The sequence below is a fragment of the Chiloscyllium plagiosum genome, unplaced genomic scaffold (assembly GCF_037043375.1).
Source record: "Chiloscyllium plagiosum isolate Xiang-an unplaced genomic scaffold, Cpla_swu_hap1 HiC_scaffold_13, whole genome shotgun sequence".
In the NCBI taxonomy this organism is placed as follows: Eukaryota; Metazoa; Chordata; class Chondrichthyes; order Orectolobiformes; family Hemiscylliidae; genus Chiloscyllium; species Chiloscyllium plagiosum.
This window is the reverse complement of record NW_028270151.1, coordinates 22766058-22788896: the sequence shown is the minus strand read 5'-3', so window position 1 is coordinate 22788896 and position 22839 is coordinate 22766058. Positions and strand designations below refer to the sequence as shown.

The following is a 22839-nucleotide window of genomic DNA, read 5'->3' as shown; positions in this document are numbered from 1 at the left end:
ACAGACACAAAAGCGCACACACAAACACACACACAGACACACAAAGACACAGACACAACCACACACACACAGACACTGACACGGAGGCACAGACACACACGCATACACACAGACACACACACAAACACACACACACACAGCCACAGACACACACATCAGATGCACACACACAGTCACACACACAGCAACACACACAGACAAACACACAGGCGCACACACAGACACACACAGAGACACACACACACACAAACACACAAACAGACAAACACACACACAGACAAACCCACACAGAGTCACAGATACACACACAGTCACAGACACACACACAGACACACACACATAGACATACACACAGACACAAACACACACAGACAGACACACACACGCAGACACATACACACAGACACAGACACACACAGGCAGACACACACTCACACAGACACACCACGCAGACACACACAGACACACACACAGACACACACAATTACAGACACACACTCAGACTCACACAGACACAAACACACACAGACACAAATATACACACACACACTCACAGACACACACACAGACACACACGCACAGACACTCACACAGACACAGACACACACACACACACACACAGGCACACAGACACACACACACGGACACATACACGGACACACACAGACACACAAATACACAGACACACTCACAGACACGCACAGACACAAACACACACACACAGACACAGACAGACACACACGCAGACACACACACTCAGACACGCCAACGCAGACACAAACAGACACAGACACACACATGCAGGCACACACACACCCACACACAGACACACACACGCAGACACACACACATACAATCACAGACACACACACAGACACACAGACACATTCACAGACACTCACATAGACACACACAGACACACAGACACAGACACACATAGACACAGACACACACACGCAGACACACACACACAGACACACACACACAGACTCACACAGACACACACACACACAATCACAGACACACACACAGACACACGTACACAGACACACACATATGCAAACACACACAGACACAGACACACTTGCTCACACACACACACAGACACAGACACACCGACACACTCACAGACACAAACACACACACAGACAGACACACACACGCAGACACACACACACAGACACACCCATGCAGACACACACACACAGACGCACACACAGACACAGACACACACGCACAGACACACACACACAGACACATACACGGGCACACACAAACACACACAGACAGACACAAACACACACACAAACACACACAGACACACACACACATACAGACACAGACACTCAGACACAAACACACACAGACACAAATACACACACAGACACAGACACACACACTGATACACACTCACAGTTGTATACGCACATTCACACAGACACACACATAGACACGCACACAGACACAGACACACAAAGACATACACAGACACACACAGACACACACACAGACACACACACACAGACACACACAGACACACAAACACACACAAACACACACACACACATAATCACAGACACACACAGATGCACACACACAGACACAAACACACACAGACACAAATATACACACACACGCACAGACACACAGACACACAGACACAGACACACACAGACACACACACGCAGACACACACACTCAGACACGCCAACGCAGACACAAACAGACACAGACACACACATGCAGGCACACACACACCCACACACAGACACACACACGCAGACAGACACACACGCAATCACAGACACACACACAGACACACATACACACAGACACATTCACAGACACTCACATAGACACACACAGACACAGACACACACAGACACAGACACACACACGCAGACACACACACACAGACACACACACACAGACTCACACAGACACACACACACACAATCACAGACACACACACAGACACACGCACACAGACTCACACATATGCAAACACACACAGACACAGACACACTTGCTCACACACACACACAGACAGACACAGACACACACAGACACACCGACACACTCACAGACACAAACACACACACAGACAGACACACACACTCACACACAGACACACCCATGCAGACACACACGCACAGACACACACACACAGACACATACACAGGCACACACAAACACACACAGACAGACACAAACACACACACAAACACACACACATACAGACACAGACACACAAACACACTCAGACACAAACACACACAGACATACATACACACACAGACACAGACACACGCACTGACACACACACACAGTTGTATATGCACATTCACACAGACACACACATAGACACACACACAGACACAGACACACAAAGACATACACAGACACACACACATACACACAGACACATGCACACAGATACACACAGACACACTCACAGACACACAAACACACACACATAATCACAGACACACACAGATGCACACACACAGACACACACAGACACAAATATACACACACACACAGACACACAGACAAGGACACACACAGGCACAGACACACACAGACACAGACACACACACATAGACGCACACAGACACACACACAGACACACACAGACACACACACATAGACACACACACATAGACACACACACATAGACACACACAGACACACTCACAGACACACACACAGACACACACACACAAACACACACACAGACACACACGCACACAATCACAGACACACACAGACACAAACACACACAATCACAAATATACACACACGTGCACAGGCACTCACACAGACAGAGACACAAACACAGACACACACAGACACACACACAGACACACACACACAATCACAGACACACACACAGACACACACAGAGACACAAACACACACAATCACAAATATACACACACATGCACAGACACTCACACACTCACAGACACAAACACAGACACACACAGACACAGACGCACACACAGACACACACACAGACACACACAGACACAGACAGACACACTCACAGACACACAGACACATACACAGACACACACATACACAGACACACAGACACACACAACAGACACAAACACACACAGACACATACACAGGCACGCACAAACACACACAGACACACACAAAGACACACACAGATACAAACACACACACACAAACACACACACACACACAGACACAAACACACACAAACACAAATATACACACACACGCACAGACACTCACACAGACACAGACACAAACACAGACACACAGACACAACCAGGCAACCAGACATAGACACAGACACACACACGCACAGACACACACAGATACAGACAGACACACTCAGACACAAACACAGACACACACACAGACAGACACACACACAGACACACAGACACACACAGACACACACACACAGCCACAGACACACACATCAGATGCACACACACAGACACAAACACACACAGACACAAATACACACACACTCGCAGACGCTCACACAGACACACACGTACAGACACTCACACAGATACAGACACTCACACACGCACACAGTCTCACAGACACAGACGCACACACAGACACACACACAGACACACGCACACAATCACAGACACACACACAGACACACACACAGACACAAACACACACAATCACAAATATACACACAGATGCACAGACACTCACACAGACACAGACACAAACACAGACACAGACGCACACACAGACACACAAACAGACACACACACAGACACACACACAGACACAAACACACACAGACACAGACACATACACAGGCATGCACAAACACACACAGACACAAACACACACACAGACACACACACACAACCACAGACACACACACAGACACAAACACACACAAACACAAATATACACACACACGCACAGACACTCACACAGACACAGACACAAACACAGACACATACAGACACAACCAGGCATCCAGGCATAGACACAGACACAGACACACACAGACGCACACACAAACACACGCACAGACACACACAGACACAGACAGACACACTCAGACACAAACACAGACACACACACACAGAGACAGACACACACACACATACACACAGACACACACACACAGCCACAGACACACACATCAGATGCACACACACAGACACAAACACACACAGACACAAATACACACACACTCACAGACACTCACACAGACACACACGTACAGACACTCACACAGACACAGACACTCACACACGCACACAGTCTCACAGACACAGGCACACACACACGGACACAAACACACAGACACACACGCAAACACACACAGACACACTCACAGACACACACAGACACAAACACACACTCACAGACACAGACACAGACACACACACACAACCACAGGCACACCCACGCAGACAAAAACTCAGACACAGACACACACACAGACACACACAGACACACCCACGCAGACACACACACAATCACAGAGACACACACAGACACACAGAGACACAAACACACACAGACACAAATATATACACACACACACAGACACTCACACAATCACAGACACACACACAGACACACACACAAACACAGACACAGGCAGACACACACAGACACACACACAGACAGACACAGACAGACACATACACAGACACACACACACAGACACAAACACACAGACACAGACACACACACACACACAGACACGCACAGACACAGACACACACATAGACACACACAGAGACACAGACAGACACTCAGACACACACAGACACACATACACACACAGACACACACACATACAGACACACACACACATACAGACACAGACACACAAACACACACAGACACACAAACACACACAGACACAAACACACAGACACAAATACACCCACAGACAAACACGCACTGAGACACACAGGTGTATATCCACATACACACAGACACACACATAGACACACACACAGACACAGACACACAAAGACATACACAGACACGCACAGACACAAACAGACACAGACACATACACACAGACACAGACACATACACACAGACACACACACAAAGACACACAGACACAAACACACACAGACACAAATACACACACAGGCACAGACACACGCACTGACACACACACACAGTTGTATACGCACATTCACACACACACACATAGACACACACACACAAAGACATACACAGACACACACAGACACACGCACAGATACAGACACACACATAGACACATGCACAGACACAGACAGACACACACACGCAGACACACACACACACAGACACACCCATGCAGACACACACACAGACGCACACACAGACACAGACACAGACACACACGCACAGACACACACACACAGACACATACACAGCCACACACAAACACACACAGACAGACACAAACACACACACAAACACACACAGACACACACACACATACAGACACAGACACACAAACACACACAGACACAAACACACACAGACACAAATACACACACAGACACACGCACTGACACACGCACACAGTTGTATACGCACATTCACACAGACACACACATAGACACACACACACAAAGACATACACAGACACACACACATACACACGCACACAGACACACACACAGACACACACACATACACACAGACACACACACACAGACACAAATATACACACACGCACAGACACACAGACACAGATACATACAGACACAGATAGACACACAGACACACTCACATACACACACACAGACACACACACACAGACACAAACACACACACAGACATAAACACACACAGACACAAACACACACACAGACACACACAGACACACACACAATCACAGACAGACACCGGTGCACACACACAGACACACACAGACACAAACACACACAGACATAAATACACACATGCACAGACACACAGACACTGACACACACACATAGACACACACACACACACAGACACACACAGACATACACCCACACAGACAGACACACAGACACACTCACAGACACACAGACACACACACAGAGACACACAGACCCACAGACACACACAGACACATACACACACACACACAGACACATACTCAGGCACACACAAACACACACAGACACACACACACACACACAGTTACACACAGGCACATACACAAACACACACAGACACACACACACAGACACAGGCACACACAGACACACACACACGCCCAAACGCACTGAGATGCACACACATAGACACACGCACACAGACACACACATACACACACAGACACACGCACAGACACAGACACACACATAGACACATGCACAGACACAGACAGACAGACACACACAGACGCACACACACATACAGACACAGACACACAAACACACACAGACACAAACACACACAGACACAAATACACACACAGACACAGACACACGCACTGACACACACACACAGTTGTATACGCACATTCACACAGACACAGACATAGACACACACACACAAAGACATACACAGACACACACAGACACACACACATACACATGCACACAGACACACACACACAGACACACACACAGGTACACACATACACACAGACACACACACAGACACACACAGATACACACACAATCACAGACACACACAGATGCACACACAGAGACACACACAGACACACACAGACACAGATAGACACACAGACACAGTCACAGACACACAGACACACACACAGACACAAATATACACACACGCACAGACACACAGACACAGACACACACAGACACAGATAGACACACAGACACACTCACAGACACACACACACAGACACACACACAGACACAAACACACACACAGACATAAACACACACAGACACAAACACACACACAGACACACACAGACACACACACAATCACAGACACACACAGGTGCACACACACAGACACGCACAGACACAAACACACACAGACATAAATACACACCTACACGCACAGACACACAGACACACACAGACACAGACACACACACATAGACACACACACACAGACACACACACAGACACACAGAGACACACCCCACACAGACAGACACACAGACACACTCACAGACACACACACAGAGACACACAGACACAGACACACACACAGACACAAACACACACACACACAGACACATACGCAGGCACACACAAACACACACAGACACAAACACACACACACACAATCACAGACACACACACTGACACACACACATACACACAGACACACACACAGACACACACAGACACAAACACACACACAGATACATGCACACAATCACAGACACACACAGATGCACACACAGACACAAATATACACACACGCACAGACACACAGACACAGACACACACAGACACAGATAGACACACAGACACACTCACAGACACACACACAGGCACAAACACACACAGACACAATCACAGACACACACACAGACACACACACATACACACAGACACACACACAGACATACACACAGACACAAACACACACACAGATACATGCACACAATCACAGACACACACAGATGCACACACAGAGACACACACAGACACACACAGACACAGATAGACACACAGACACAGTCACAGACACACAGACACACAGACACAGACACAAATATACACACACGCACAGACACACAGAGACAGACACACACAGACACAGATAGACACACAGACACACTCACATACACACACACAGACACAAACACACACACAGACATAAACACACACAGACACAAACACACACAGACACACACAGACACACACACAATCACAGACACACACAGGTGCACACACACAGACACACACAGACACAAACACACACAGACATAAATACACACACACGTGCAGACACACAGACACACACAGACACAGACACACACACATAGACACACACACACACAGACACACATACAGACACACACAGACACACTCACAGACACACACACAGAGACACACAGACACACACACAGACACAAACACAAACACACATACGCAGGCACACACAGACACAAACACACACACAATCACAGACACACACACAGAAACACACACACACAGTTACACACAGACACACACACACAGACACACACACGCCCAGGCGCACTGAGATGCACACACACAGACACAAACACACACATAGACACACGCACACAGACACCCACAGACACACTCATACACACGCAGACAGACACACAAAGACACACACACAAAAGCACACTCACAGACACACACACAGACACACACACACAGACATAAACACACACAGACACAAATACACAGACACACACACACACACAGACACAAAAGTGCACACACACGGACACACAACCACACACACACAGACACAGACACACACACAGACAGGCACACATGCACACAGACACACACACAAACAGCCACAGACACACACATCAGATGCACACACACAGTCACGCACACAGCACCACACACAGACACACACACAGACAAACACACAGGCGCACACACAGACACACACACAGACACACAGACACAAACACACAAACAGACAAACACACACACAGACAAACCCACACAGAGTCACAGATACACACACAGTCACAGACACACACACAGACACACAGACACACACACATAGACACACACACAGACACACACAGACACAAACACACACACACTCACAGACACACACACAGAGACACACAGACACACACACAGACACAAACACAAACACACATACGCAGGCACACACAGACACAAACACACACACAATCACAGACACACACACAGACACACACACACACAGTTACACACAGACACACACACACAGACACACACACGCCCAGGCGCACTGAGATGCACACACACACACACAAACACACACATAGACACACGCACACAGACACCCACAGACACACTCATACACACGCAGACAGGCACACAAAGACACACACACACAAAAGCACACTCACAGACACACACACAGACACACACACACACAGACATAAACACACACAGACACAAATACACAGACACACACACACACACACAGACACAAAAGTGCACACACACGGACACACAACCACACACACACAGACACAGACACACACACAGACAGGCACACATGCACACAGACACACACACAAACAGCCACAGACACACACATCAGATGCACACACACAGTCACGCACACAGCACCACACACAGACACACACACAGACAAACACACAGGCGCACACACAGACACACACACAGACACACAGACACAAACACACAAACAGACAAACACACACACAGACAAACCCACACAGAGTCACAGATACACACACAGTCACAGACACACACACAGACACACAGACACACACACATAGACACACACACAGACACACACAGACACAAACACACACACACTCACAGACACACACACAGAGACACACAGACACACACACAGACACAAACACAAACACACATACGCAGGCACACACAGACACAAACACACACACAATCACAGACACACACACAGACACACACACACACAGTTACACACAGACACACACACACAGACACACACACGCCCAGGCGCACTGAGATGCACACACACACACACAAACACACACATAGACACACGCACACAGACACCCACAGACACACTCATACACACGCAGACAGGCACACAAAGACACACACACACAAAAGCACACTCACAGACACACACACAGACACACACACACACAGACATAAACACACACAGACACACACACACACACACAGACACAAAAGTGCACACACACGGACACACAACCACACACACACAGACACAGACACACACACAGACAGGCACACATGCACACAGACACACACACAAACAGCCACAGACACACACATCAGATGCACACACACAGTCACGCACACAGCACCACACACAGACACACACACAGACAAACACACAGGCACACACACAGACACACACACAGACACACAGACACAAACACACAAACAGACAAACACACACACAGACAAACCCACACAGAGTCACAGATACACACACAGTCACAGACACACACACAGACACACAGACACACACACATAGACACACACACAGACACACACAGACACAAACACACACACAGACACAGACACACACACGCAGACACACACACAGACATACCCATGCAGACACACACACAGACACAGACACACACAGACAGACACACACAGACACACCACGCAGACACACACAGACACACACAGAAACACAGACACACACACAGATGCACACAGACACATACACAGACACACACAATCACAGACTTACACAGACACAAACACACACAGACACAAATATGCACACACACACTCACAGACACACACGCACACACACTCACACACACAGACACAGACACAGACACACACACAGACACAGGCACACAGGCACACACACACGGACACATACACGGACACACACAGACACACAAATACACAGGCACACACAGACACACTCACAGACACGCACAGACACAAACACACACACACAGACACAGACACACACACACACACGCAGACACACACACTCAGACACACCAACGCAGACACAAACAGACACAGACACACACATGCAGGCACACACACACCCACACACAGACACACACACGCAGACACACACACACAATCACAGACACACACACAGACACACGCACACAGACACACACATACGCAAACACACACAGACACAGACACACTCATACACACAGAGACACACACACAAAGACACACACACAAAAGCACACACACAGACACACACACGCACACAGACACACGGAAAGAAACACACACTCAGACACACACAGACACAGACAGACACACACACACAGACACACAGACATAGACACACACAGGCACACACACACATAGAAACACACAGACACACACACACCCAGACACGCACACACACACAGACATACACACTCACATACACATACACACAGACACACAAACATATACAGACACACACACAGACACAAACACACGCACAGATATAAACACACACAGACACAAATACACACACACACACACACACACACACTGAGACACACACACAGACACAAACGCGCACACACAGACACACACACAGACACACAAAGACACGGACACACAACCACACACATAGAGACACAGACACAGAGACACAGACACACACACATACACACAGACACACACACAAACACACACACACAGCCACAGACACACACATCAGATGCACACACACAGTCTCACACACACAGCAACACACACAGACAAACACACAGGCGCGCGCACACACACACACTGAAACACACACACAGACACAAAAGCGCACACACAGACACACACACAGACACACAAAGGCACAGACACACAACCACACACACACAGACACTGACACAGAGGCACAGACACACACGCATACACACAGACACACACACAAACACACACACACAGCCACAGACACACACATCAGATGCACACACACAGTCACACACACAGCAACACACACAGCCAAACACACAGGCGCACACACAGACACACACAGAGACACACACACACACAAACACACAAACAGACAAACACACACACAGACAAACCCACACAGAGTCACAGATACACACACAGTCACAGACACACACACAGACACACACACATAGACATACACACAGACACAAACACACACAGACAGACACACACACGCAGACACATACACACAGACACAGACACACACAGGCAGACACACACTCACACAGACACACCACGCAGACACACACAGACACACACACAGACACACACAATTACAGACACACACTCAGACTCACACAGACACAAACACACACAGACACAAATATACACACACACACTCACAGACACACACACAGACACACACGCACAGACACTCACACAGACACAGACACACACACACACACAGGCACACAGACACACACACACGGACACATACACGGACACACACAGACACACAAATACACAGACACATACAGACACACTCACAGACACGCACAGACACAAACACACACACACAGACACAGACAGACACACACGCAGACACACACACTCAGACACGCCAACGCAGACACAAACAGACACAGATACACACATGCAGGCACACACACACCCACACACAGACACACACACGCAGACAAACACACATGCAATCACAGACACACACACAGACACACATACACACAGACACATTCACAGACACTCACATAGACACACACAGACACACAGACACAGACACACATAGACACAGACACACACACGCAGACACACACGCACACACACACACACAGACTCACAGACACACACACAGACACACGCACACAGACGCACACATATGCAAACACACACAGACACAGACACACTCGCTCACACACACACACAGACAGACACAGACACACACAGACACAGACACACCGACACACTCACAGACACAAACACACACACAGACAGACACACACACGCAGACACACACACACTCACACACAGACACACCCATGCAGACACACACACACAGACGCACACACATACACAGACACAGACACAGACACACACGCACAGACACACACACACATACAGACACAGACACTCAGACACAAACACACACAGACACAAATACACACACAGACACAGACACACACTGATACACACTCACAGTTGTATACGCACATTCACACAGACACACACATAGACACGCACACAGACACAGACACACAAAGACATACACAGACACACACAGACACACACAGACACAAACACACACAGACATAAATACACACACACGTGCAGACACACAGACACACACAGACACAGACACACACACATAGACACACACACACACAGACACACACACAGACACACACAGACACACTCACAGACACACACACAGAGACACACAGACACACACACAGACACAAACACAAACACACATATGCAGGCACACACAGACACAAACACACACACAATCACAGACACACACACAGACACACACACACACAGTTACACACAGACACACACACACAGACACACACACGCCCAGGCACACTGAGATGCACACACACAGACACAAACACACACATAGACACACGCACACAGACACCCACAGACACACTCATACACACGCAGACAGACACACAAAGACACACACACAAAAGCACACTCACAGACACACACACAGACACACACACACAGACATAAACACACACAGACACAAATACACAGACACACACACACACACACAGACACAAAAGTGCACACACACGGACACACAACCACACACACACAGACACAGACACACACACAGACAGGCACACATGCACACAGACACACACACAAACAGCCACAGACACACACATCAGATGCACACACACAGTCACGCACACAGCACCACACACAGACACACACACAGACAAACACACAGGCGCACACACAGACACACACACAGACACACAGACACAAACACACAAACAGACAAACACACACACAGACAAACCCACACAGAGTCACAGATACACACACAGTCACAGACACACACACAGACACACAGACACACACACATAGACACACACACAGACACACACAGACACAAACACACACACACTCACAGACACACACACAGAGACACACAGACACACACACAGACACAAACACAAACACACATACACAGGCACACACAGACACAAACACACACACAATCACAGACACACACACAGACACACACACACACAGTTACACACAGACACACACACACAGGCACACACACGCCCAGGCGCACTGAGATGCACACACACAGACACAAACACACACATAGACACACGCACACAGACACCCACAGACACACTCATACACACGCAGACAGGCACACAAAGACACACACACACAAAAGCACACTCACAGACACACACACAGACACACACACACACAGACATAAACACACACAGACACAAATACACAGACACACACACACACACACAGACACAAAAGTGCACACACACGGACACACAACCACACACACACAGACACAGACACACACACAGACAGGCACACATGCACACAGACACACACACAAACAGCCACAGACACACACATCAGATGCACACACACAGTCACGCACACAGCACCACACACAGACACACACACAGACAAACACACAGGCACACACACAGACACACACACAGACACACAGACACAAACACACAAACAGACAAACACACACACAGACAAACCCACACAGAGTCACAGATACACACACAGTCACAGACACACACACAGACACACAGACACACACACATAGACACACACACAGACACACACAGACACAAACACACACACAGACACAGACACACACACGCAGACACACACACAGACATACCCATGCAGACACACACACAGACACAGACACACACAGACAGACACACACAGACACACCACGCAGACACACACAGACACACACAGAAACACAGACACACACACAGATGCACACAGACACATACACAGACACACACAATCACAGACTTACACAGACACAAACACACACAGACACAAATATGCACACACACACTCACAGACACACACGCACACACACTCACACACACAGACACAGGCACAGACACACACACAGACACAGGCACACAGACACACACACACGGACACATACACGGACACACACAGACACACAAATACACAGGCACACACAGACACACTCACAGACACGCACAGACACAAACACACACACACAGACACAGACACACACACACACACGCAGACACACACACTCAGACACGCCAACGCAGACACAAACAGACACAGACACACACATGCAGGCACACACACACCCACACACAGACACACACACGCAGACACACACACACAATCACAGACACACACACAGACACACGCACACAGACACACACATACGCAAACACACACAGACACAGACACACTCATACACACACAGACACACACACAAAGACACACACACAAAAGCACACACACAGACACACACACGCACACAGACACACGGAAAGAAACACACACTCAGACACACACAGACACAGACAGACACACACACACAGACACACAGACATAGACACACACAGGCACACACACACATAGAAACACACAGACACACACACACCCAGACACGCACACACACACAGACATACACACTCACATACACATACACACAGACACACAAACATATACAGACACACACACAGACACAAACACACGCACAGACATAAACACACACAGACACAAATACACACACACACACACACACACTGAGACACACACACAGACACAAACGCGCACACACAGACACACACACAGACACACAAAGACACGGACACACAACCACACACATAGAGACACAGACACAGAGACACAGACACACACACATACACACAGACACACACACAAACACACACACACAGCCACAGACACACACATCAGATGCACACACACAGTCTCACACACACAGCAACACACACAGACAAACACACAGGCGCGCGCACACACACACACTGAAACACACACACAGACACAAAAGCGCACACACAGACACACACACAGACACACAAAGGCACAGACACACAACCACACACACACAGACACTGACACAGAGGCACAGACACACACGCATACACACAGACACACACACAAACACACACACACAGCCACAGACACACACATCAGATGCACACACACAGTCACACACACAGCAACACACACAGCCAAACACACAGGCGCACACACAGACACACACAGAGACACACACACACACAAACACACAAACAGACAAACACACACACAGACAAACCCACACAGAGTCACAGATACACACACAGTCACAGACACACACACAGACACACACACATAGACATACACACAGACACAAACACACACAGACAGACACACACACGCAGACACATACACACAGACACAGACACACACAGGCAGACACACACTCACACAGACACACCACGCAGACACACACAGACACACACACAGACACACACAATTACAGACACACACTCAGACTCACACAGACACAAACACACACAGACACAAATATACACACACACACTCACAGACACACACACAGACACACACGCACAGACACTCACACAGACACAGACACACACACACACACACACAGGCACACAGACACACACACACGGACACATACACGGACACACACAGACACACAAATACACAGACACATACAGACACACTCACAGACACGCACAGACACAAACACACACACACACACACACAGACAGACACACACGCAGACACACACACTCAGACACGCCAACGCAGACACAAACAGACACAGATACACACATGCAGGCACACACACACCCACACACAGACACACACACGCAGACAAACACACATGCAATCACAGACACACACACAGACACACATACACACAGACACATTCACAGACACTCACATAGACACACACAGACACACAGACACAGACACACATAGACACAGACACACACACGCAGACACACACGCACACACACACACACAGACTCACAGACACACACACAGACACACGCACACAGACACACACATATGCAAACACACACAGACACAGACACACTCGCTCACACACACACACAGACAGACACAGACACACACAGACACAGACACACCGACACACTCACAGACACAAACACACACACAGACAGACACACACACGCAGACACACACACACTCACACACAGACACACCCATGCAGACACACACACACAGACGCACACACATACACAGACACAGACACACACGCACAGACACACACACACATACAGACACAGACACTCAGACACAAACACACACAGACACAAATACACACACAGACACAGACACACACTGATACACACTCACAGTTGTATACGCACATTCACACAGACACACACATAGACACGCACACAGACACAGACACACAAAGACATACACAGACACACACAGACACACACAGACACACACACAGACACACACACACAGACACACACAGACACACAAACACACACAAACACACACACATAATCACAGACACACACAGATGCACACACAGACACAAACACACACAGACACAAATATACACACACACGCACAGACACACAGACACAGACACACACAGACACAGACACACACAGACACACACACGCAGACACACACACTCAGACATGCCAACGCAGACACAAACAGACACAGACACACACATGCAGGCACACACACACCCACACACAGACACACACACGCAGACAGACACACACGCAATCACAGACACACACACAGACACACATACACACAGACACATTCACAGACACTCACATAGACACACACAGGCACACACAGACACAGACACACACACGCAGACACACACACACACACAGACACACAAACACAGACTCACACAGACACACACACACACAATCACAGACACACACACAGACACACGCACACAGACTCACACATACGCAAACACACACAGACACAGACACACTTGCTCACACACACACACAGACAGACACAGACACACACAGACACACCGACACACTCACAGACACAAACACACACACAGACAGACACACACACACTCACACACAGACACACCCATGCAGACACACACAGACACAGACGCACACACAGACACAGACACAGACACACACGCACAGACACACACACACACAGACACATACACAGGCACACACAAACACACACAGACAGACACAAACACGCACACAAACACACACACATACAGACACAGACACACAAACACACTCAGACACAAACACACACAGACATAAATACACACACAGACACAGACACCCGCACTGACACACACACACAGTTGTATATGCACATTCACACAGACACACACATAGACACACACACAGACACAGACACACAAAGACATACACAGACACACACAGACACACACAGACACACACACATACACACAGACACATGCACACAGATACACCCAGACACACACAGACACACAAACACACACACACATAATCACAGACACACACAGATGCACACACACAGACACACACAGACACAAATATACACACACACGCACAGACACACATACAAGGACACACACAGGCACAGACACACACAGACACAGACGCACACAGACACACACACAGACACACACAGACACACACACATAGACACACACACATAGACACACACACATAGACACATACAGACACACTCACAGACACACACACAGACACACACACACAAACACACACACAGACACACACGCACACAATCACAGACACACACAGACACAAACACACACAATCACAAATATACACACACGTGAACAGACACTCACACAGACACAGACACAAACACAGACACACACAGACACAGACACACACACACAATCACAGACACACACACAGACACACACAGAGACACAAACACACACAATCACAAATATACACGCACATGCACAGACACTCACACACTCACAGAACCAAACACAGACACACACAGACACAGACGCACACACAGACACACACACAGACACACACAGACACAGACAGACACACTCACAGACACACAGACACATACACAGACACACACATACACAGACACACAGACACACACAACAGACACAAACACACACAGACACATACACAGGCACGCACAAACATACACAGACACACACACAGACACACACAGATACAAACACACACACACAAACACACACACACACACACAGACACAAACACACACAAACACAAATATACACACACACGCACAGACACTCACACAGACACAGACACAAACACAGACACACAGACACAACCAGGCAACCAGACATAGACACAGACACACACACGCACAGACACACACAGATACAGACAGACACACTCAGACACAAACACAGACACACACACAGACAGACACACACACAGACACACACAGACACACACAGACACACACACACAGCCACAGACACACACATCAGATGCACACACACAGACACCAACACACACAGACACAAATACACACACACTCGCAGACGCTCACACAGACACACACGTACAGACACTCACACAGATACAGACACTCACACACGCACACAGTCTCACAGACACAGACGCACACACAGACACACACACAGACACACGCACACAATCAGACACACACACAGACACACACACAGACACAAACACACACGATCACAAATATACACACAGATGCACAGACACTCACACAGACACAGACACAAACACAGACACACACACAGACACACAAACAGACACACACACAGACACAAACACACACAGACACAGACACATACACAGGCACGCACAAACACACACAGACACAAACACACACACAGACACACACACACAACCACAGACACACACACAGACACAAACACACACAAACACAAATATACACACACACGCACAGACACTCACACAGACACAGACACAAACACAGACACACACAGACACAACCAGGCATCCAGGCATAGACACAGACACAGACACACACACAGACGCATACACAAACACACGCACAGACACACACAGACACACTCAGACACAAACACAGACACACACACACAGAGACAGACACACACACACATACACACAGACACACACAGACACACACACACACAGCCACAGACACACACATCAGATGCACACACACAGACACAAACACACACAGACACAAATACACACACACTCACAGACACTCACACAGACACACACGTACAGACACTCACACAGACACAGACACTCACACACGCACACAGTCTCACAGACACAGGCACACACACACGGACACAAACACACAGACACACACACGCAAACACACACAGACACACTCACAGACACACACAGACACAAACACACACTCACAGACACAGACACACACACACAACCACAGGCACACCCACGCAGACAAAAACTCAGACACAGACACACACACAGACACACACAGACACACCCACGCAGACACACACACAATCACAGAGACACACACAGACACACACAGACACACAGAGACACAAACACACACAGACACAAATATATACACACACACACAGACACTCACACAATCACAGACACACACACAAACACAGACACAGGCAGACACACACACAGACGCACACACAGACAGACACATACACAGACACACACACACAGACACAAACACACAGACACAGACACACAGACACACACACACAGACATACACACAGACACGCACAGACACAGACACACACATAGACACACACAGAGACACAGACAGACACTCAGACACACACAGACACACATACACACACAGACACACACACAGACACACACACATACAGACACACACACACATACAGACACACATACACATACAGACACAGACACACAAACACACACAGACACACAAACACACACAGACACAAACACACAGACACAAATACACCCACAGACAAACACGCACTGAGACACACATACAGGTGTATATCCACATACACACAGACACACACATAGACACACACACAGACACAGACACACAAAGACATACACAGACACGCACAGACACACACAGACACAGACACATACACACAGACACAGACACATACACACAGACACACACACACAATCACAGACACACCCAGACACAAACACACACAGACACAAATATACACACACACGCACAGACACTCACACAGACACAGACACACAGACACACACAGACATAGACACACACACAGACACACAGACACAGCAGACACACAGACACACACACAGACACAAAGCACACACACAGACACATACGCAGACACACACAAATACACACAGACACAAACACACACACTCAGACACAGACACACACATACAGAATGACACACAGACACAAACACACACAGACACACACAATCACAGACACAGACACAGACACAAACACACAAACACAAATATACACACACGCACAGACACTCACACAGACACAAACTCAGACACACAGAGACACACACAGACACAGATACACACAGACACACTCACAGACACACAGACACACACACAGACACACACAGACACAGACACAGACACAAACCCACACAGACACAAACACACACACACAAACACACAGACACAGACACACACATACATAATGACACACAGACACACACAGACACAATCACAGACACACAAACACAAATATACACACACGCACAAACACACAGACACAGACACAAACACACACAGACACAGACACATACACAGACACACACAAACACACACAGACACAAACACACACACAAACACACACAGACACACACACAGACACACACAAACACACACACACAGACACAAACACACACAGACACTCATACAGACAAAAACACACACACACAAACACAGACACACCCACGCAGACACACACAGACACAGACACACAGACACACACACGCAGACACACACATAGACACACACACAGACACAGAAACACAAACACACACAGACACACTCACATACACACAGACACACACAGAGACACACACAGACACAGACACACACACACACACACACAAACACAGATGCACACACACGCCCAGATGCACTCAGACACACACAGGTACACACACAGACACAAACACTCACATACACACACACAGACACACTCAGACACAAACACACACAAACACACATAAACACAGACACACTCAGACACAGACACACGCAGACACACACACAGATACACACACACGCACACAGACACACGCAGACAGACACAACCGGACACACACACAGACACACACACACCGATACACACAGACACACACACAGACACACACAGACGCACACACAGACATTCATACACAGACACTCACAGACACACACACACGCCCACAGACGCACACAGGCACAATCATACACACACAGACGCACACACAAAGACACACACACAAAAGCACACACACAGACTGACACACACAAAGATACACACACAGACACACATATAGACACACACACACGCACAGAAACACGCACTCAGACACACACAGACACACAGACACACAGACATAGACACACACAGACACACACACACATAGAAACACACACACATAGAAACACACAGACACGCACACACAGACACACACGCACACAGACACACACAGAAACACAGACACACACACACACAGATGTGCACACACACAGACATACACACTCACAGACACATACACGCAGATACACACACATATACAGGCATACACACATACAGACACAGACACACAAACACACACACAGACACAAACACACACACAGACACAAACACACACAGACACAAACGCACACATACAGACACACACAGAGACACACACAGACACACACACATACAACCACACGCAGACACACAGAGACACCAGACACACACACAGACACACGCACATACACACAGACACACACGCAGACACACACACACGCCCAGACGCACTCAGACACACACACAGACACACACAGAGACACAAACACACACATAGACACACACACAGACACACACATGCACACAGACACACACAGACACACTCATACAAACACAGACACACACACAAAGACACACACACAAAAGCACACACAGACACTGACACACACAAAGGCACACACAGACACACATACAGACACACACACACACGCACACAGACATACGCACAGAAACACACAGACACAGACACACACACACACAGACGCACAG

At 48.1% G+C, this 22839-nt stretch overlaps 1 protein-coding gene across 1 annotated transcript in view; it reads right to left on the bottom strand.

The window, feature by feature from the left end:
• The window catches only part of LOC148148270 (uncharacterized), a 137169-nt gene extending 115915 nt beyond the window's left edge, over nt 1-21254 (bottom strand). Inside the window, exons 1-6 of the mRNA XM_087993940.1 lie at nt 21093-21254; nt 18730-18891; nt 17703-17884; nt 13505-13713; nt 12346-12450; nt 10905-11123 (exon numbers count right to left, since the gene is read on the bottom strand). Of these exons, the coding sequence (XP_087850066.1) occupies nt 10905-11123; nt 12346-12450; nt 13505-13713; nt 17703-17884; nt 18730-18891; nt 21093-21254 (1039 nt within the window). The remainder of the gene's footprint in view (nt 1-10904; nt 11124-12345; nt 12451-13504; nt 13714-17702; nt 17885-18729; nt 18892-21092) is intronic.
• Nucleotides 21255-22839: the final 1585 nt, after the last annotated feature.